Source organism: Bufo gargarizans, chromosome 1, assembly GCF_014858855.1.
Source record: "Bufo gargarizans isolate SCDJY-AF-19 chromosome 1, ASM1485885v1, whole genome shotgun sequence".
In the NCBI taxonomy this organism is placed as follows: Eukaryota; Metazoa; Chordata; class Amphibia; order Anura; family Bufonidae; genus Bufo; species Bufo gargarizans.
The window spans coordinates 452,145,261-452,168,025 of record NC_058080.1 but is presented as its reverse complement, the minus strand read 5'-3'; the positions used below and the strand labels follow the sequence as shown (position 1 = coordinate 452,168,025).

The 22,765-nt window shown below is 42.4% G+C and overlaps 1 protein-coding gene across 1 annotated transcript in view; it reads right to left on the bottom strand.

Moving 5' to 3' along the window:
- The window catches only part of LOC122932591 (pumilio homolog 3-like), an 86,947-nt gene that overhangs the window by 2,992 nt on the left and 61,190 nt on the right, over positions 1-22,765 (bottom strand). Inside the window, exons 12-15 of the mRNA XM_044287095.1 lie at positions 20,845-20,898; positions 18,867-18,947; positions 2,925-3,067; positions 1,403-1,625 (exon numbers count right to left, since the gene is read on the bottom strand). Of these exons, the coding sequence (XP_044143030.1) occupies positions 1,403-1,625; positions 2,925-3,067; positions 18,867-18,947; positions 20,845-20,898 (501 nt within the window). The remainder of the gene's footprint in view (positions 1-1,402; positions 1,626-2,924; positions 3,068-18,866; positions 18,948-20,844; positions 20,899-22,765) is intronic.

The window sequence follows — 22,765 nt, the reverse complement described above, 5'->3', positions numbered from 1 at the left end:
ATGCAAACAATTCGTCTTTGATGCACTAACAAATGTCACGCAGTAAGGGTTTTATAGCAAGCTCCAGTGTTTTCAACATTGACTTGTACGCCAATGACAATAGGAAATGCCCAAACTGAATATACCGCATACAATAAGCAATGATGCATTACATTACAAACAGTGGACAGATTGAAATGTCAATCTACAGGTAAGGTCTACTCTGTTTCTTGTTGGATTGTCCATTTGCAATATATTTGATTTGAGTAACTAACAAGGCATTTATTACACCACACTAGGGCTGGGCAAAATAATAAAAAATCTCAATTATTTTCAAGAAAGATTATTGATTTTTCTTAATTTTTTTCTGCCTCTAGTCAGACAGCCAGAGCGCCGTAATCTCGTGATGCGCGAGCTAGCACATGCGCTGTTCCTTCCCCGAGGCTGATGCCAGCACAGGGAAGGAACACTATAAGGGCACTGCGCATGCGCTAGCTCGCAAGATTACGGCGCTCAGGCTTTCTGGCGTCGGGGAGCAAGGAGGAGATTCTGAGGATGCGGGGCGGTGCTCGGCTCCTTCACGCTGGACTCATCTCACATACAGGACACATCTCAGGATAATTTGCATATGGATCAAATCGTTTTTTTCCCCACAATAAAAGCACACAGAGCTATGGGGACTGGGTATTGTGGATGTGCTAGCGGTGATCTAGCAACCCATGTCCTCAGCTCTATACATCAAATCCCGGTGACAGGTTGCCTTTAAGTGTTTTGTCAACTTGGGCTGAGTTCACATCTGTGTTGGTTTTTCCGTTATTCTGTTCAACAAAAAAATTGGTATTGGTTTAAGGGACTGAATGATGGATAGAAACAACTTCCATTTCTTTCAGTTATTCACTGACCAAAATGATAAAAGCCGCACGAACAAAAAAAAACAACCAAATAAAAAAAAACAAAAAAAAACAGAAAAGCTCCATTCCATCATATATCCGTTATTTTTGGTGAAAAGAACACAGGACTTTTTGTTCTGCCAGTGGAAACCTAACAAAACAGACACTAACTGAGCATGACTAATGCTTAAAAGCAACCATTTAAATACATTTGGATTAAAATAGACTAATTTATTTATTTATTTTTGTTCCTCGGTTTGAGCTTAAACAGAACTTTTAAAAGTTTAGTGAACTATATCCACCAAGAAAGATTACAAGATCACCTCTGTGCTGAGTAGTACAGTTTAATATGGAATTTATATCACGATTTTACTAAATGCAGTATTGTATATTTTCCATGTAGTAAGAAAAACATTTCTGTAAGTAAGAACTATGGTATATTAGAGAGGAGATCAAATCTAATAAAAAGAATTAGCATACTACAGTATAAAAACGCTACAGATGCAGGGTATATAAAAAAAAAACTTAAATACCTCTCCATCTTTGCCACCTGGTACGAAATCTTCAGCTGCTATGCTAGCGATTGCAGACATGACAGGCTGCGAGTCCCCCAGCGCATAGAGAAGAGTATTTGTCACCACGACACACATAGCATTCTGTAACACCAAGTCCTGTATGTTCTCCTCAAGATATTTTAGCAATGGGCCAGATACGGCTTCCAGCAGCTCACGGTGTCGCACTGAAGGATCCTTTTTGCTGTAAGGAGATGAGAGAAGGACAAAATTAACAAGGTCAAACTGTTAGTGTGTAAAAAGTATACAAATGTCAATTAAGTTTTCTCCAAATTAGAGTCAAACAAGAATTAAATTACAACCAGTCCTTACTACATCTGAATCCAATCTACATGATTTTTTATGACTCTGGATGGTGTGCCAGCTATAGGCAATGCGCCGCACAGACCTTTCACTTACCAGTAGGAGGAGCTCCCGGCCGGTCAGACATCGCAGCTCTTCAGGTAAGTATAATGCTTGTATTTATTGCCAAGTAACCATGGCAGCCAAGACTGCAATAGCGTCTTGGTTGCCATGGTAACCGATCGGAGCCCCAGCGATTTAAACTGGGACTCCGATCGGTACTCTCCGCTGCCACCAATGATGGGGGGGTGATTTTAATTAGGGGGGGAGAGGGGAGGCCGCACTGCTCACAATACTTGGAATCCGCACTGGCCCGGCCACCAATAAATATAGAGGGAGGGGGCCGCACTGGTCATATGTAATACTGGGGAAGGAGCGAGGGGAAGGCTGCACTGGTCATATTTAATACTGGGGAGGGAGGGGGGGCCGCACTGGCCACCAATAAGTTAAATACAGGAGGGGGGGGGGGTCTGCCCCCTGCTGCCTGGCAGCATCTGCCAGGCAGCAGTCGTGTACACAGTTCTCAGTATATTCTAACATGAAGCGTCCCCATCACCATGGGAACGCTTGTGTTTAGAATATACTGTCGGATCTGAGTTTTCCGAAGTGAAAAATCAGATCTGAAATAAACAGTTATGCAAACGGATCCGTTCTGAACGGATGCAAGCGTTTGCATTATAGGAGCGGATCCGTCTGTGCAGACACCAGACGGATCCGCTCCTAACGCAAGTGTGAAAGTAGCCTAAATTGGAGCAAAAACAAAAAAATTGACTACAGATATTGATGATCCCCAGGATCAACGATTAATACTAGATAGGTGGGTCTTTAACACCAAGCATTCCCACAGATCAGCTGTGTGTGTGGATGGAAGCAGAAGGCTCCGTACCGTCAGCATTCTTCACTTGAATGGGAGCCAAGCGGCAGTACCCCAACACGGCCACTACAGTGTACAGCACTGTCTGCCTCCAGCTATGTACACCGTATCGTTCCTGACGCCGAGGCAACCAAAATAGTTGACTGGTGGGTGTCCTGGGTGTCAAAGCCTCACCAGTCTGATATTGATGACCCAATCTGGAGGACAGGTCATCAATATCTGTAGCCCGGAGAACCCCTTTAATCTGAACATATATACCATGCTTACCTGTGTGCGTTTCCATCGCCTTGTTTGAGCACTTCAATAATCTCAGGTAGGAAATGTGCAGAATTGCGTCCACTCAGCAAATACAGCAGAACCTTCCGCCCATATTTATCCTGCATTAAATTGGGCAATGCACTAATAATTTCCTGTGTAAAGAAAGTACAGAAAATACATTTATATGTGTGGGCCCATGCTATACTTGAGAGCACAGTGCATGCATCTTTTACCAAACCAGGAGAGCAAATCAATAATTCCAATTTATTACTTCAACGCTATGATTAAATATAAATCTGGCTGGTGTAGATGCTCCTGCATTTTTCATGGATCAATGTCTCTCCTGTGGTGAAATGGAGCAGATGCTTCACTGTAATAAACACACAGCAGCAGAAATTAAAACGCAAACAGCACTTTGGGAACAGTGAAATATTTACTCAAGGGTTATTGTTTGGCGGCATGAAATATTAAATGTGACAACGCAAGTTTCATCTTCCAAGTTGGTTATTTCTTATCCTTTGTTAAGTAGAGTAGTAGACCTATTTGACTTTAAAGAGAACCCGTAAAGTTGAACATAACATGGCATCTAAGCAGCATCTTATAGAGAAGGAGCTGAGCAGATTGATATATAATTTTATGGTAAAAAAATTCAGTAAAACTTGTATTTCATTCATTTATAGTCTGTGTATTCCCAATCCTAGAGGGAGGGCTCCAGACAAAAAAAATAAAATAAACAGGAGCCATTGGCTCCTAAACTGAAAAATGTAGTCGCCAAATTGAAACTATATATAATTTTAATTAAAAAAAAAAAAACTTGGAGAAGATGACACAGATCACAGTAATGAGCCAGCACTACATATAGGAGAATACAGCACCACATACCGATTACATCCAGTGACATCTACTGTCATGTAGACCTTCTCTTTCCTCTTCTCCATTTGACCCAGACCTCCATGACAAATTCTTTCAGCCGCATCTCATCTCTACAGAGTTTGTTACAGACATTTTTCTATTTTTCCATCAACCCCCCCCCCCCCCCCCCCCATCCTGGTGCCCCAACAATGTCATCCTGCTGCCATTCCCAATACTGTGCCCGTGGTGCTCCCCAATGTCCAAGGTACTATACTGCTGAAAAAATAGTGACCCCACTAGAAATAATGTCCCTATAGTGTCTACAGCAATTATAAATGCCACCTAGAGTGCCCCAGTAATAATAAAACCTTAGATTAATCCCCCCCTCCCACACACTGCCCTCACATAGTAATTTCCCCCCACATTGCCTGCACAGTAGTAACCCCCCCCCCCCCACTGCTCTCACGTAGTAATTTTCTCCCACACTGCCCCCATATAGTAATTTCCCCACACATAGTAATTACTCTCCCACAATAGAAATATGCTCCACAGTAGTAATTTCCCCCTATACTGTCCTCTAGTGCCCCCCTTATGGCTAGTAATGTCTCCCAGTGCCCCCCTTCCCACAAATGTCCCCCAGTGCCCATCTTACGGCCAGTAATGTCCCCTCAGTGGCCCCCTTACGGCCAGTAATATCCCCCTAGTACCCCCCCTTACAGCCAGCAATGTCCTCCTAGTGCCCCCCTTCCTGCAAATAATGTCCCCCACTGCCCCCCTTACGGTCAATAATGTCCCCCCAGTGGCCCCCTTACGGCCAGTAATGCCCCCCCCAGCCAGTAATGTCCCCCCAGTGCCCCCCTTACGGCCAGTAATGTCCCCCCAGTGCCCCCCTTACGGCCAGCAATGTCTCCCCAGTACCCCCCTTACGGCCAGTAATGTCCCCCCAGTACCCCCCTTACGGCCAGTAATGTCCCCCCAGTACCCCCCTTACGGCCAGTAATGTCCCCCCAGTACCCCCCTTACGGCCAGTAATGTCCCCCCAGTGCCCCCCTTCTGACCAGTAATGTTAGCACTATAAAATCTTATACTCACCTGTGTCCTTTCACTGGCGCTCACTAGCTGCTGGTATGGCCCAGGATGGTGCGACGCAGATGTGCACAACTCACTGCTGGGCGTCTCGTCACAGGTGGGCGTGATGATGTCCTCACACCCGCCTGCGCTGGGATTTCATTACCAAATAGACCTCAGGCCTGTAGTGTAGGTGATTGGCGGCGGGGCAAGGAATTATTGGCTCCCATGCCCCAACGCAATATTCAGCTACAGCGCGGCAGCCCTGTCGCAAATGGCAACAAGGCTAAGAAGTCTTGTCGCCATCTGCAAACTTTAGGGCGCATTGGCGACCATTTTGGTCGCCATCTGGAGCGCTGCAGAAGGAGTATAAATTTTAATGTGTAAATTACAAGTTATGATGAATATTTTCTTACAAAATTATATATCAATCTGCTCAGCTCCTCCTGCTCTATACATGCTGCCTGCAAAGTACACTGAATTTTCATGATGACAGGCTCCATTTAAAGGGTTATCCCATCCGTAGACATTTATGGCATATACCTTATATGGGCTCCATAACGGGTGTCCTGCTGTCTACAACATCCATGTGATGAATGGACATGTGACCACTTTCTCCATTCTCTATAGCAATATTCCTCAATTCCAGGGCCCACCTACCAGTCATGATTTGAGAATATCCCACAGAATGAATACCTGTGGTAAGTCCTGATGCACTGACACAAATTATATCACCTGCTCAATACTAAAGAAATCCTGAAAACCTGACTGGTAGATGGGCCCTGCTCTATAGGACTCATGGAAAGAGCAGCACCATAAATAATCAAATAAGAGTGACCTGGCGAGGCACATATTTGTGGAAAAGTTGATCTGTCATGTTAGATTCTTCTCAGTTTATATAACGCGGTTCATGCAAAACAACAGATGTGCAACCCATAATTAGGCCACCGATCATCACAGATATTGGTCATCAATTAATTTGACCTTATAGCACAGTCATCCAAAGAGACAACCTTCACAGACCAACCGCAAAGCTAAATCATTTCAAAAACAGCCATCTGAAATACCTAATGTTTGGCATTCTACATCGCACTGTGTATCAGACTCCTAAGGCTACATTCACACAACAGTTAAAGAAAAACGGCTCTTTGACGACCATTTTTGTAACAGCAGTCACACGGCCGTTCTTAGAACAAGATGAAGTCAAGGGAATATTCACATAGCAGTTTTTTTAATGGCCAGTTAATAGCGGCCATCAAAATAGGACGTGTTCTATTTTTGCCTGTTTTTAACTGCCAGTCAGAACTCATTGAATTTAATGGGACTGTTTGTAACGCCCGTGAGACAAGAGTGCACCCGTTTAAAGGCCATTAAAAACGGGTACACTAGTGGAAAATTGTCTTTTAGGGGTTAAAATAATGCTCTCTTGAAATTCTGCATGATCACTGGGGGTGCATTGTGACATCATCACGCTGGAAGTGCAGGTCCTTCAGCATCAAGGGAAGAGTGACTTCCCTCTGTGCATGCAAGTGGATGTGAAATGTTATTTTTTTTAAATCAGCATTGAAAAAAAAACCTGCACATTATTACTGCTTTGGGCCACTCTGGGGGACGTTATGTATATCGCAGAGGTTGGGATTTAAATAAAAAAAGAAAAAAAATCCATTTTTAATGGCCGTTAAAAATGGATGCAAAAGTGGTTGAAAAATGGGCAATAAAAAACTGACAGTGTCGTGTGAATATAGCCTAAAAGCCTACGGTGCACATAAGTCTAATTGAAGGTTTGCATCACTGTCCCCTTGCATGTAATTATAGTTAAGCCAGATCATCCTATTACCTAGGTCTTATGCAAATATCACTACCAAGGAGTATGAATGGATACGCAAACTGTATGTGTGACTAGTGATGAGCGAATCAAAGTCAAATGTATTTCAGGAGAAATTCGATTCGCTGCAAAGCCAAATATTCTCGCGCTTTGTGATAATGAATTTTCCCTGAAATGGTGTGGGGGGGTTGGGGGGGGGGGGGGGGGGGGGGGGGGGAGAACAAAAAACATTCAGCTCATCCATTTGCTTGTGAAGAGGCTGCCGCGGCCATCTTGACTGAAGACACGGCACAAAATCTTGAATGCATGTCACCACGCCGGGCAGCAGGATGAGGTCATCACAACACCGATTTCACGTAGTGTCTTTAATCAAAAATGGCCACTATGTAAATCTCAGGGCCATATTCCCTTTATGTGATTAGGCTACAAAAGCAGGAAAACCTTTATCCATGGGCACCGCTTCGTTCTCCCGCTATGCCCTCCGGTATGTTCGGTCACTTGGTTATAGAAAAAAACCTCCCAGGCTGTGAGCTCTGCGCTGCCATTGGCCAGCGCTACAGCCTGGGAGAAGGAAACACCCAGGAGAACAAGGGCAGACTCCGCCTACTATAACCAAGTCCCCCAAGTCTCCGCCTACTATAACCCAGTGACCGAACATACCGGATGGCATAGCTGGAGAACGGAGCGGCGCCCAGGGATAATAGCAAGTGCAGTGAGATCCCTGGGTGCCGCTGTACAGATCATGATACTTCGTTCACAATGTTTTGCCAGATGAAAGGTCCTCTTTATAGGGAACCTTTCATCAACGTTATGCTGACCTCACTGAGTGCAGTATAAAGTAGTGACAGAAATGCTGATTTCAGCGGTGTGTCACTCATGAGCTAAAAGTAAGTTGTCGCCGAGAACCAGCATCATAATCATTGCAGCCCAGGCCTGCCTCCCTCTTTATACACCAATATCTCTTTATCTCTGCTCTACATAGCTCCCCCCCTCTCTCTGCGCTAAATATCTCTCTCTATATGCTCTAAATATCTCTCTTATGTTTATACAGTGTATATATACACACCTACATACACCAAGCAGTCTATAGTAAATTTGTCAATACACACACGGATCCTTTTAGGGTGCACAAGCTGCGGCCCGGGGGTCGCATGCTGTTTGTGATGTCACTCTGTGTAGCCCGCAACCATCTGGTCATAGACATTTGTGTCTGATGACTACCTGCATGCAATATTCATGTCAGAGAGAAATGTAGTGGCATGCTTTGAACTAATGGAGCATTGCATATCCATCTCTGGGACCCATTTATATGGCAAAATAGGGGTCTTCTGGTCCCTGTGTGACACTCCAGGAACGAGTAGATTAAGTAGAGAGGGGGTCTCTTTATTGTAGTTTATGGAAGTAGAGAAACACTTTCACACACAGCATTTGATAGACTACAGTGGAGAGAGACACTTTCTGCAGTGAGAACTGGGGAGAAGGGGTCCCCATTCTCCCGAGAGGTGAGAGTCTGGAAACTGGAGCTGGTAAGAAGACGTTTAATATGCCTAAGGCCGCTTTCACACAAGAGTATGGAAATCCGTGCGTATTCTGCCTCCGGAATACACATGGATTCTCGATGAGATCAGCATTGTCATCAGTAATTCATTCGGATTCACGTGCCCATTTCTTCCTCCTTGCACTCCCATAGACTAAGACTAAAATGTGCGTATTTGGAAGCAAATACGCAAAAAAAAAAAAAAAAAAAAAAAAAAAAAAAAAAAAAAAATCTAGGACATGCTGCGGTTTTCAAAACTGACAATTAAACACCCATGTGAATAATCCTATACCGGGCCATATACGGATTGGAAATACACTTATGGCCCGGTTCTCATGTGACTGATTATCTGAGGATTTTCTGCAGTAGAAAAAGAAAAAAATGCCCCGAGTGGTGGGTTTTTGTTGCAGAAAAGCTGCAGATTAGATGCAGTGTCAGTCTTTGCATTGGAAAGGGTGAAAACTGCAGTGACCTGCTGCAGATTTCAAATGGGCACCACAGGTCAGCTTCTGCAGCAGATTTTGTTTCTGCCATGTGTGGCGGAGAACTGCTGAAAGCTCTGGTTCTGGTTCTGTACAACGCTGTCATGTGTGGACCCAGCCTAAAATGTCTTAGATGGGAATACCGCTTCATATTTTTTGCAGCCCTGGGGAATGGTTCAGTCTGCCGGCCCTCAGAACAGAGAAGGATGTGCACCCCGGATTTAGTCTGACATATAGAGAAAGGTCAACGAGTATCCAAACAGAACGCAGCTGCTCAAGATAAAAGAATTCCAAAAACACCTAACAAGAAATAGGATATTATAATACAGCCACTGTCCAAGAAATAGAGAGACCATTGTGAACGTAAACCATGAATTCGCAATGCATAGTGGGTAGCCCTATATTAAAAGGCTTCTCCTTGGTAAAGTACCACCCTTACTTTGTTTCTAATCAAGAAGCCAATGGATTTACTAATGCAGACAATATTTCCTCTCTATGAAGAATCTTTTGCTTTACCATCTGCTCCCAGGCTTCTTAGCGCCAGAAAAAACAAGTGTTTTCGTAAAACATCAAAAGGACATTAGGGCTACAGCATATTCCATGAGCGCTGCTCTGGATGGCTGGTTAAATAAATACTCTGCTAGCTTTAACTAATCTTTGCTTAATCCAACATTTCCATTACGGAACTCTTCACCTGGTAACAGTCGGTAAGAGGATAAAGGGATTTTATTTTGTGACAGCCATGTGCCTGAGATACAGACTTAAAAGGGGTTCTCTCACTTCAGCTAGTGGCATTTATCATGCAGTGAAAGTTAAAACAAGGAACTTATTAACGTATGGTGATCGTCCATATTGCCTCCTTTGCTGGCTTGATCAATTTTTCCATCACATTATATACTGCTTGTATCCAGGGGTTACGAACACCCTACAATCCAGCAGTGGTGGTCGTGCTTGCACACTATAGGAAAAAGCATCGGCCTCTCTGGTGGCTGGGACTGAGAGAGTGCGCATAGGCTGGTGCTTCTTCCCATAGTGTGCAAGCACGGCCAATGCTGCTGGATTGCCAATGCCAAAGTGAGATATGTCTATCACTTTTCAACATTTTAAGCAATATCAGTGTATTATTTTGGTTTTGCGTGAAACAAGGAAAAGAGTACCTTGGCTTGTTCACAATCATTGTACGGAAAGGCCAGGTAATGCAAATTTCAAAGCTTTATAAATACCCAGACTCCTCTAACCTTGTCCCAAAAAACAGCAGCCATAGATTCTTCTAAGCAGCTACCTAACACTCTGACAATGAAAATGGTTGAGGTCCACAAAGTAGGAGAAGACTATAAGAGAATATCAAAGCGTATTCAGGTTCCATTACCTCAGTTTGAAATATAATTAAGAAATGGCAGGAATAGTGGAGGTCAAGAGAAGGTCTGGAACTGAAATTTCAGAGACAGCTGCTCATAGCATTACTAGAAAGGCAAATCAGAACCCCCACCTGATTGCAAAAGACCTTCAGGAAGATTCAGAAGACTTTGGAGTTGTGGTACATTGTTCTACTGTTCAGCAACACCTGCACAAATATGGCCTTTATGGAAGAGTGATCAAAAGAAAACCTCTCCTGTGTCCTCACCACAAGATTCAGCATCAAAAGTTTGCAAAACAAAATCTAAACAAGCCTGGTGCATTTTGGAAACAAGTGCTGTGAACTGATGAGTTTAAAATAAAACTCTTTGGCCACAACGAGCAAAGGCATGTTTGGAGAAAAAAGGGCACAGAATTTCATGAAAAGAACACCTCTCCAACCATTAAGGGAGTTGTCTGCTTTTTACTATTGATGAGCTATCAGATTGGCTGGGGTCCAACTCCCGACACCCCTGCCGTTCAGCTGCTTGAAGAGAAGGCAGCGCAAGCTGAAGGTTTTACCAATGCTCTCACATTCCCCTGATCTAACATTACTGAAAATCTGTGCATAGACCTCAAAAGAGCATTGCATGCAAGACAGCCCAAGAATTACACAGAACTGAAAGACTTTTGCGAGGAAAAATGGCTGAAGATCCCTGAAGCAAGAATTAAAAGACTCTTGGCTGGCTTCAAAAAGCATTAACAAGCTGTGATACTTGCCAAAGGGGGTGCTACTAGACTACTAACCATGCAGAGTGCCCAAAGTTTTGCTTCAGGCCATTTTCCTTTTTTGTTACTTTGAAAATGTAAAAGATGAAAATAAAAAATAGTTTTTGTTTAAAATACAAAGGGAGTGTGTCATTTTTAACTTTATGCCTTTTGGAGATCATTTGATCTCCAACTTGCTTAAGGGCTGTTTCACACGAGCAGATGCCGTGCGTGGCATCCACTCCGTGACTGACAGCCAAGACCCGATGCAGACAGCAGAAGCACGGCGCAGTAACATGACTGATAACGCTCCGTGCCTCTCTGTGATCTCTTTACTAGGAAATCACAGTGAGATAAAAGTTGTCACTCTGATTTCGTAGTAAAGAGATCACAGAGAGGCACGGAGCACTATCAGTCATGTTACTGCTCCGTGCTTCTGCAGTCCGCATCGGGTCTTGGCTGTCAATCACGGAGCGGATGCCACGCACGGCATCTGCTCGTGTGAAACAGCCCAAACTGTTCACAGGTGTTTTGATGGTGAAAAATAACTGAAATAAAGTGGCCTAAGGCCTCATGCAGACGACCGCTGCATGACACGGCAAAACACGGATAGCGTCCGTGTGAGTTCCGCAATTTGCGGAACGGCACGGACAGCCATTGATATAACTGCCTATTCTTATATATTCTAAATAGGAGAGGTTATATTTTTTTTTGCGGACCACGGAACGGAGCAACTGATGCGGACAGCACACCGAGTGCTATCCGCATCTTTTGCGGCCCCATTGAAGTGAATGCGCCCGCATCCAAAAACTGTGACTCGCATGTGGACCAAAACAATGGTCGTGTGCATGAGGCCTAAATGGAAGGAAATGCTCAAAAACCCCAAACCCTGAGACATGTTTATAACCAGGGGAGAAACTCCTCCGCATGTGATCCGTTGCTAGCGGCAATCCCCAGCAAAAATGCATACAATGGAGGATGTCAGCAGCGGACCACATGCACCACAAAAGCATCTTACACAAGATGGAATAATGTGTGGATGCAAATATAAAAATACATAAATCACTGCCAAAGGTACACCACAATGATATGCAACTGACAACACTGGCTAATCCCTCAGGCTGATGTTAAGAACTGAGACTTTAGCCAATGTATTCCAGTCAGGAACACAACGGAGCCCCTTTGCACCACCGGTAAGGTATCTCAGTGTGGCATGGGTTCCTACTACTAGACTACCTACGGTGTGTGAACACGGTCTGAATGGTGCAAAGATGCAACCTAGCCAGTGTTGTCAGTTGCATATCATTGTTGTGCACCTTCGCAGTGATTTATGTTGTTTTGATGGTGCCCAAATCTTTGCATGACAATATCTATCGCTACACACACACAGTATAATAAAAAAAATATTCTATACTTTACATTTTATTGTGCACTGTATCCATTTAGTATAAACAACAGGTTACACAAGAGCTTAAAGGACAAGCACAGTTGTATTACAGGGCATTATGGATTTAGGATTATAAGTGCCACTGGCATTTATCATGTCAAACACTAACCTGTGTGTCCTCTGGGCTCAGTTTTACTTGCCAAGCTGGTACTATTGGATAGGGGCATGCTAGCAGAGTAAAGCCAGTACCATTATATTATACAAAACTAACACCAGGGCTTAACAGGGGGTCATTAATTGTTACTTAAAAAAAAAAAAAAAAAAGTCTAGGTCCACAGGTTAGAAATTGGAAATGCAGAATTATTATTAGCCACCAAAATGATTTGCTCTCACAATAGCTATTTAAAAAATGTCTGACTAGCAGAGTGAAGGTCTGGTAGATTTATCTGGCGCAACAGACCCTCTCAAGCAATTGAAATGCAATGTGCTGGATTATTAACCCTGCTACACAACTGCCAGGTCTGTGGTATAAAAGGAGCAGAAAAAGCGATTTAGTGACCACAATGAGGCATAGAATCTCACAGGATGGGGGCTTTGTGGAGAATCCGCTGTCAAGCTAGAAAGACGCCATGGACGTGACAAAGTGCAGGCAACGCATGGAGTGCACATCTATATTGTTTCATGTCTGGGGCTCTTGGCCCACAGAAACGATGCAAACAAGAAAGCAGAGCGCATAAATTAAAATGGCTGCCAATTTAAAGGATACGACATTAGGACAGTTATAAAAGTAAAAAGTCTCAGCTTTTCTCAAATACAAACAATGAAATTCCTCTAATCTGGCATCTATTAGTCCAGAAAACATGTCTTTGCGATACAAGACCCAAAGACTGGAGCAAAAGCAGCAAGTTAATTAAGGTCTAGAGGTTTTTTAATCTTACAAATACAGTTTACAAACGTTAATCCAGGTTACACAATATTCTGCAACCTATCAAGCTAAAGAGGTTGTCCAATTAAACTCTTAGTGACCACCCATACGTGTTTTTACGGCGGCCCAGTCTAAGCGCTGCACATCAGAGCCGCAGCCTTGCTCTAACAGCCCGGACCGGCAGGAGTGCCGATCTGGGCTGTTTAACAATTTACGCCCGCCGCATGTAAAGTGCTGACAGAGGGAGCGGACTACTTCTGTCTCGATCGCGGGGTGCCGATGTGTGTGAAGGCCGGATGGGGTTTCTTGTAGGCCCCAGACCAGCCTTGAGTAATTTCCAGCAGGCTGCGCCTCTCTCTATAGTGATAGTATTTTGATTGCTTTTAAAATGCAATGCACTGTCTGTTAATAGTCCCACAAGGGGACTATAAAGCCTCATTCACACGTCAGTGTTCGGTCAGTGATTTCCATCAGTGATTGTGAGCCAAAACCTGGATTGGAGCCTCCACAGAGATAAGGTATAAAGGAAAGATCTGCACCTGTTCTGTGTTTAGAGCCGCACCTGGTTTTGGCTCAAAATCACTGATGGAAATCACTGACCGAACACTGACTGTGTGAATAAGGCCTAAGTGGTAAAAAAAGAAAGAAACCCCCCCACCCAATTTATTAAATAAAAATTCCATTAAAAAAAATATGCCTTTTTTCCATTGAAAATACGCTTTTCAATAAAAAAAAAATGCGCAAAAAATCTCCCCAATATGTTTGGTATTGCTGCATCTGTAACGACCTGAACTGCATAAATATTATGCAAATTATCCCCTATGATGAACGCAGTAAAAAAAAATTATATATTTTTTTTTTTTAAATGACAGAATTGCTAATGTATTCTTAGTTGCTACCAATTTTTTTTATGGCAAGCGTTCAAAAAGCGTAATTTACTCCAAAATGATACAAATGAAAGATACAAATTGTCCCACAAAAATCAAGCCCTCACACAACTCCATAGAAAGAGAAATAAAAAATTAATTATCTTTTGGGAAGTGGCAATGCAAAAACATTTATTTCCCTTTAAAAAAAAAAAAAAAAAAAAAAAAAAAAAAAGGTTTGTTGCAAAAAAAGTAGTAAAACATAAAAAAAAAAAAAATATATATGTATTTGATATCACTGTAATCGTACTGACCCACAGAATAAAGATATTATGTTATTTATACCAAAAAATGAACACTAAGATTTATAACATAAAAACGCAGTGGCAGAATTGCTGTTTTTCCCATCTCCTTCCCAGAAAGAGTTAATAAAAATTAATCAGAGAGTTATGTGTACCCCAAAATGGGGCCATTAAAAACTTCAACTTTTCCCGCAAAAAACAAGCCCTCATACAGCTATATAGGCGGAGAAATAAAAAAAAGTCACAGCTCGCGACGATGAAAAAAGGAAGAAAAACACTTGGTCAGGAAGGGCCAAAAACAGACTGGTCACTGGGGGGTTACGACAACTTATCCCCTATTCACAGGAAAGAAGATAAGTGTCAGATTGGCGGAGGTCCTACCACTAGGGCCCCCGCCAATCACGAGAATGGGGGCCTATGCTCCCCCGTTTGAATGCAGGTGTAGACAACTTAACCCCTTAAGGACATAGGACGTACCGGTACGCCCTATTTCCCGAGTCCTTAAGGACCAAGGACGTACCGGTACGTCCTGACTTTAAAATCGGCATTCCGGCGCCGCAGGGGTTAATTTGAACAGGATGCCGGCTGAAATCATTCAGCCGGCATCCTGTTAAAACGCCAGGGGGGGGTCATGTGACCCCCCCGTGTCGGCGATCGCAGCAAACCGCAGGTCAATTCAGACCTGCGGTTTGCTGCGCTTTTTGCAGTTTCTGATCCCCGCGGTCCCTGACCGCGGGGATCAGAAACTTCTGAGTGCCTAAAATCAATATTGCGCACCCCCCCCTGCACCCCTGTATGATTTGATGGCGGCGGGTGGTGCAGGGGGGGTGTCGCAGGCAGTGGGGGCGTTGCGGGAGGCGGGCGGTGCGGCAGGCGGGATCGCGATCCCCCGCCCGCCTCCCATTGCATAATCGTTGGTGTACAGTGGGTATACCAGGGTGCCAGCACATTGCTGGCACCCTGGTATAAACGGCTGACATCGTTGATGCGATGTCAGCCGTTTAACCCTTTCCATACAGCGGTCCGTACGGACCGCTGTATGGAAAAGGTTAACAGTAAAAGGGAGCTCCCTCCCTCTCCGATCGGGGGGCTGCTGTGCCTTTGCAGCCCCCCGATGGAGAGGGAGAGAGCCCCCAGACAGCCCCCCCAGAGCCCCGTCCTTACCCTTCCCCGTCTGCGCAGTTATGACCATAACTGAGCAGACGGGGAAGGTTCCCATGACAACAGGACGCCTGCTCAGGCGTCCTGCTGTCCATGGTGCTGAACAGATCTGTGCTGAAAGCATAGATCTGTTCAGTGTAAGTAAAATACAGTTACAGATACCTATATAGGTTCTGTACTGTATTTTACAGACATCAGACCCACTGGATCTTCAAGAACCAAGTGGGTCTGGGTCAAAAAAAAAAAAAATAAGTGAAAAAAGTTAAGATAAAAAAAAAAAACATTTATCACTGAATAAAAATTAAAAAAAATAAAATAAACTACACATATTAGGTATCGCCGCGTCCGTAACGACCTGATCTATAAAACGGTCATGTTACTTTCCCCGCACAGTGAACGCCATAAAAATAAAAAAATAAAAACTATGAGAAAATTGAAATTTTGCCCACCTTACTTCCCAAAAAAGGTAATAAAAGTGATCAAAAAAGTCGCATGTACGCCAAAATAGTACCAATCAAACCGTCATCTCATCCCGCAAAAAATTTGACCCTACTCAAGATAATCGCCCAAAAACTGAAAAAACTATGGCTCTTAGACTATGGAAACACTAAAACATCATTTTTTTTGTTTCAAAAATAAAATCATTGTGTAAAACCTACATAAATAAAAATAAAGTATACATATTAGGTATTGCCGCGTCCGTATCGACCGGCTCTATATAAATATCATATGACCTAACCCCTCAGGTGACCACCATAAAAAATAAAAATAATAAATTGTGCAAAAAAAGCAATTTTTTGCCATCTTACGTCACAAAAAGTGTAATAGCAAGCGATCAAAAAGTCATATGCACCCCAAAATAGTGCCAATCAAACTGTCATCTCATCCCGCAAAAAATTAGACCCTACTCAAGATAATCGCCCAAAAACTGAAAAAACTATGGCTCTCAGACTATGGAGACACTAAACAATTTTTTGGTTTTAAAAATGAAGTTATTGTATAAAACTTACATAAATAAAAAAAATTGTATACATATTAGGTATCGCTACGTCCGTGACAACCTGCTCTATAAAATTACCACGTGATCTAACCTGTCAGATGAATGTTGTAAATAACAAAAAAAAAAACGTGCCAAAAAAGCTATTTCTTGTTACCTTGCCGCACAAAAAGTGTAATATAGAGCAACCAAAAATCATATCTACCCTGAACTAGTACCAACAATACTGCCACCCTATTCCGTACTTTCTAAAATGGGGTCACTTTTTTGGAGTTTCTACTCTAGGGGTGCATCAGGGGGGCTTCAAATAGGACATGGTGTCGAAAAACCAGTCCAGCAAAATCTGCCTTCCAAAAACCGTATGGCATTCCTTTCCTTCTGCGCCCTGCCGTGTGCCCGTACAGCGTTCTACAGCCACATATGAGGTGTTTCTGTAAACTACAGAATCAGGGCCATAAATAATGAGTTTTGTTTGGCTGTTAACCCTTGCTTTGTAACTGGAAAAAAAATATTAAAATGGAAAATCTGCCAAAAAAGTGAAATTTTGAAATTGTATCTCTATTTTCCATTAAATCTTGTGCAACACCTAAAGGGTTAACAAAGTTTGTAAAATCAGTTTTGAATACCTTGAGGGGTGTAGTTTCTTAGATGGGGTCACTTTTATGGAGTTTCTACTCTAGGGGTGCATCAGGGGGCTTCAAATGGGACATGGTGTCAAAAAAACTGTCCAGCAAAATCTGGCTTCCAAAAACCATACAGCGTACCTTTCACTCTACGCCCCGCTGTGTGGCCGTACAGTAGTTTACGGCCACATATGGGGTGTTTCTGTAAACGGCAGAGTCAGGGCAATAAAGATACAGTCTTGTTTGGCTGTTAACCCTTGCTTTGTTAGTGGAAAAAATGGGTTAAAATTGAAAATTAGGCAAAAAAATGAAATTCTCAAATTTCATCCCCATTTGCCAATAACTCTTGTGCAACACCTAAAGGGTTAACGAAGTTTGTAAAATCAGTTTTGAATACCTTGAGGGGTGTAGTTTCTTAGATGGGGTCACTTTTATGGAGTTTCTACTCTAGGGGTGCATCAGGGGGCTTCAAATGGGACATGGTGTCAAAAAAACTGTCCAGCAAAATCTGGCTTCCAAAAACCATCCGGCGCACCTTTCACTCTACGCCCCGCTGTGTGGCCGTACAGTAGTTTACGGCCACATATGGGGTGTTTCTGTAAACGGCAGAGTCAGGGCAATAAAGATACAGTCTTGTTTGGCTGTTAACCCTTGCTTTGTTAGTGGAAAAAATGGGTTAAAATTGAAAATTAGGCAAAAAAATGAAATTCTCAAATTTCATCCCCATTTGCCAATAACTCTTGTGCAACACCTAAAGGGTTAACAGAGTTTGTAAAATCAGTTTTGAATACCTTGAGGGGTGTAGTTTATAGAATGGGGTCATTTTTGGGCGGTTTCTATTATGTAAGCCTTGCAAAGTGACTTCAGAGCTGTAGTGGTCCCTAAAAATTGGGTTTTTGTAAATTTCTGAAAAATTTCAAGATTTGCTTCTAAACTTCTAAGCCTTGTAACATCCCCAAAAAATAAAATATCATTCCCAAAATAATTCAAACATGAAGTAGACATATGGGGAATGTAAAGTCATCACAATTTTTGGGGGTATTACTATGTATTACAGAAGTAGAGAAACTGAAACTTTGAAATTTGCTAATTTTTCCAAATTTTTGGTAAATTAGGTATTTTATTATGCAAAAAAATTAATTTTTTTGACTTTATTTTACCAGTGTCATGAAGTACAATATGTGACGAAAAAACAATCTCAGAATGGCCTGTATAAGTAAAAGCGTTTTAAAGTTATCAGCACTTAAAGTGACACTGGTCAGATTTGCAAAAAATGGCCTGGTCCTTAAGGTGAAAATGAGCCTGGTCCTTAAGGGGTTAAGGGATAAGTTATCTTAATGGGACACCCACTTTAATGCCAGATTAAAGGAATTTTAACAATATTTAATGCCTTAGCTATTATTATATTTGAAATCCTGGCACACTACAGTCATGTTACTTCACTTGTCTCGTCAGTCTGTTTATATACCGTAAATCACTAAACAGAATATCACAAGGAAGACAGTAAGATATTTTGGGTGGATTCACACTGCAAATGCAAAGTGGACACTTGACACACATATGCCTAGAAACTGGAACATCAGCAGAGAGTTTTCTGGCTGATGGTACAGAGAAGTGAGAGATGTTGCATTTTCATTAGGCGGCCACACACACAACGCATACCTAATGGCACACATAAAAAGAACAACCATTAACAGTCTAGGGAAGACATACACAACCATATGGCATATAGCTGAATTTGGTCTGGGGTGTATTGAGAGATTTTCCCACCATATACACTGCAATGTGAATGTCTTGTAAAACTTGACTGGACGGATACTCACAGAAAGAATTATCTGTTTTACAAGCTTTGTATCATCCACACAATCGAACATTGCCAGCAAAACCAGATGAGAAAATTCGCCCTGGAGAACAAGAAAAAGTAAATAAAAAGTTATACAAAATAAAAAAAATAACAGAAACATGTTCTAAAAGAATTAACATGATAGACCCTTATTTTCGAATATTTAGACCTACGGATAGGATCGGATGTATAGGACTGGGGAAAAACGCCAATATTCAAAAGTTCTACACTAGACTGGGCTGAGCCATTGGATGTCACATATACTGACTTCTCCAAAGCAGTCGACAACGTGCAACATAACAGGTTGGTATATAAGATGAGAATGCTTGGACTGGGGGAAAATGTGTGTAAGTGGGTAAGTAACTGGCTGAGTGACAGAAAATAGAGGGTGGTTATTAAGTTTCTATACTCAGACCACTGCTCAACCCTTCCTGGCAACGTGCTGGAAATGCCAGGAAAGGCCATCTCAGCCTGGTCACCACTATAACCTGAATGAGCCTTTCCTAGAATTTCCAAAGTGTTGAGCTGGAACCAATGCAGTATACGAATGGCATGAGGGGAGGATCAGTTGGGGGTAAGTATGGCATCTTTCCTTTCCTTTTTAAGCCCCTGTGAACCATATATAAAAAAACAGTACTGCTTCACAACCCCTTTGGCATTAAACATATACAGTAATTTACTATTTGAACTCCAGAAAAATAAGTTGAAGCATGTTTTTTTACACTGGATTTGCGCAATGACAATGCTTCAGTGGCTGAGATGTATTATTTTTTTTTGGCCTTATTGATTTTAAGTCATTATGAAAAAGTGGTTTTCAGATTCTGCGCAAACTGTTAAAATTGTATATCTGCTAAAAGCAGGTTTTAGATGATTTGATTTCTTCTTCAGAGAGCATTGGAGAGTCCTCCTTGGCTATGGTGAGCTTGTGCTGCATATTAAAAGTAGTACTTTTACACGGTTTTGATGACCTGACATCAGGTGTCTTTAGGGCATACAGACATTTTGGGAGAGTTGTAGAAATAAATGCTAGCGAGTCAAAGTCCTTCATTTTCACTTAATTTCACTTAATATGGCACTCCCCCCACATAGCCTCATGGATTATGTATAGACACTCTGTGGGTGGAGGAGAAAGGGAGACTATTTTTCAGGCAGCACTTTTTCTTTTCCTTTTACAAAAAATTAAAAATATATTGTTGCTGGATGTTGGTCTGTCCTTGTTCTTCTATAGTCTTCCTCTAGTTTCAACCAGTAAAGAGAACTTGCGGAACCAACTGATCTGCCATAATACCTGACACCATAGCGGTCTATAGCTTCCATCCATTCAGCTGCTACACAAGAAATCCAACAAAGTGATCAAGAAAGGATGGGCAAATAGTGCTAATTCCTTGTGAATGGCTGCTTCTCCCCAGCAGTCCGGGCACAAATGACGTCTTTTGTTTCATTTTTATCAAAAGGTGATCTTTGCCTCATCTTTAAATCTGCAACTCACTGAACCCAACATTTTAGAAGTTGCAAGAACACAACATCCTTTGTAGAGCACTTGTAAGAGCATCAAGTGAAGGCTAATATCCACTGAAGAAATATGGCTCATCGGTGAAGCAGAACATTAGAGAGAAGCCATTTCTTCCAGCTCCAGCACTATGTCGAACAGTGTCTTCACAAACAAGTCACAAGCACAAAATGCAATCAGACTGGGAATGGGGGCCAAGCCAGAGGTTTAATACCGCCTAATGGACTCTATGATACCTGTACCCAGGAAGAGATACAAAAAAAGCCCTCAACATACTGAGAAATGCGATTCTTCAATTATCAGCGACAGGCCGTAACTGCAGCTGCACGACTGCAAGCCCTTCACAGCAGGACAGCCCTGGGTGTTCTCTTTTCTCTCTGCTATAGAATAAGGTTAGGACTTCTTTTTAATGCACATCAAAAGGAATTCTACTTTGACGAAAACTTACTGTGGCAATTTTTTGAATAAACGACTTCATGGTTTTTGCAAAAACTTTTCTGTCCTGTAGAAGAAGAAATAGAATGCACATTATTAATAGGTAGCAAGAAACACCGATTTACTAATCCTATTGATGGTGTCTAGACCTGCATCACATTTATAACGCTATACCAACTATTGGTTGACTTACAAAATTTTACGCCAGAATTGTGGCACACAATGTCACATCTTACAAAACTCATTTTTCCTGTGGTCATGTCTTGTTTGTGGCGAGATACAACCTTTGTACTGCTAGATGCAGTAGAGGTTTCTAAAGCTAGCTAGATGCGCCAAACTGCACCAAAAACATGCACATTAAAGTCAAAGAGGTGAATATTTGGAGTCGGTTTTGCTTGAATCTGTATTGCTGGAATTATTCCACATTTATCAAATGTCACATGTTGTTTGATAAGTTTGCCTTATCCTTAAACCTAACACTTTTGTCAAGAAAAGCTCCTCCAGGGTTCCTACTCCACCCTCCTACTGGAACGAGATTGCAAAAAAAGTCTCAATGAGGAATCGGGAGTGAAACTTATTAACATAGCTAACCACACCACATTACAAAACTGGAGTAAGTGGTGTAAAAACGTGAGTGCAAAAGGTCACAAAACCACTATTTTGCGACTTTTTGAAGCCAAAATTCTGGAGTTAAGGCATGATAAATCAGGTTCAAAGAGTCTACGTACAGCTAATTCTACTTGCCTATTTAAACCACAGCCACTCCAGTGCAATTGATCACCACTGACTGGCTAGAGGGGTCATGTGTTTAGACGGCACAGGGGTCATGTGTTTAGACGGCACATGAGCACTGCCTGGAAGTAAACGGAGACCAGCGGGAACCAGAGTGATCGTGGCGTTAGACTGGCTTACTGGACTTAAGAGGATGGTGAAAATGAACTCCAAATAACACTGACCCTAAAACTGGATCCTGTAAACTTTCAGGCTATATCTGGAGACTAGACATGTTCCAATAATTTGTAAGTGAGCTAAGGCAGGAGTACAATTCCATTTTAAACAATGGTGCCACTTTTTAAAGTCAGACATGGTAATTCACGCTGGGAGAGTTTTACAAAGAAGCGTGGTTGTCAATGTGACATTAGGTTTAACCACATGAATCAGTGTATTCAATGAAATCAGATCACATAATATGTATTGTCAGGGATTTCCTCAAGCAATGACTGAGGCCTCCGTGACCTGGAAAGGTGACGTGCATCAAACCAGAAGAGTAACAATGGCTACAATCTATCTCCTGCGTGCAAGTGAATCCTCCAGAATAAGATTAGAAATAAATCACATAAACTGCCTTGAGAATCCCAAGGGCACCCTTGCAGCAAACCAACAAATTAATCACTCGGCTGACTGGGTTTTTTTTTTTTCCGGAGACAGACTATGTTACACAAAGGAAATGATAGCAAAGCAAATGGTAAATGGTAATTCTCAATTCCAGCATTTACCACAGAGGTCAGGCATTAAAGGGCTTCTGTCACCCCCCATTTAGCAGTTTTCATTATCGGACATTAGCTATTTGCTAATGTCAGATGAGTCCATATATATCACTGTTACCTGTCTCTGTGCTGTAATTTATGTTAAAATCGTATTTTTATAATATGCTAATTACTTCACCGCATCCTCGGACTATAAACACGCCCCCTCCTCCACTTGATCGACATGGCCAGCGAGCTCTCTCCTCCTCTTGCTGGCCCTGTGCCCATAAAATCCTGAATGAGGACCGGTACGGCGCAGGGGCTCTGAGAGAAGGACGCTCGCTTGCCCGCTCCTTCCTCAGTGCGCCTGCGTCGATGACGTCAGCCTACACCTGGAAAAGAGCATTGCTTCTTTTCCGGGTGTAGGCTGAGGTCATCGGCGCAGGCGCACTGTTGAAGGAACGGGCA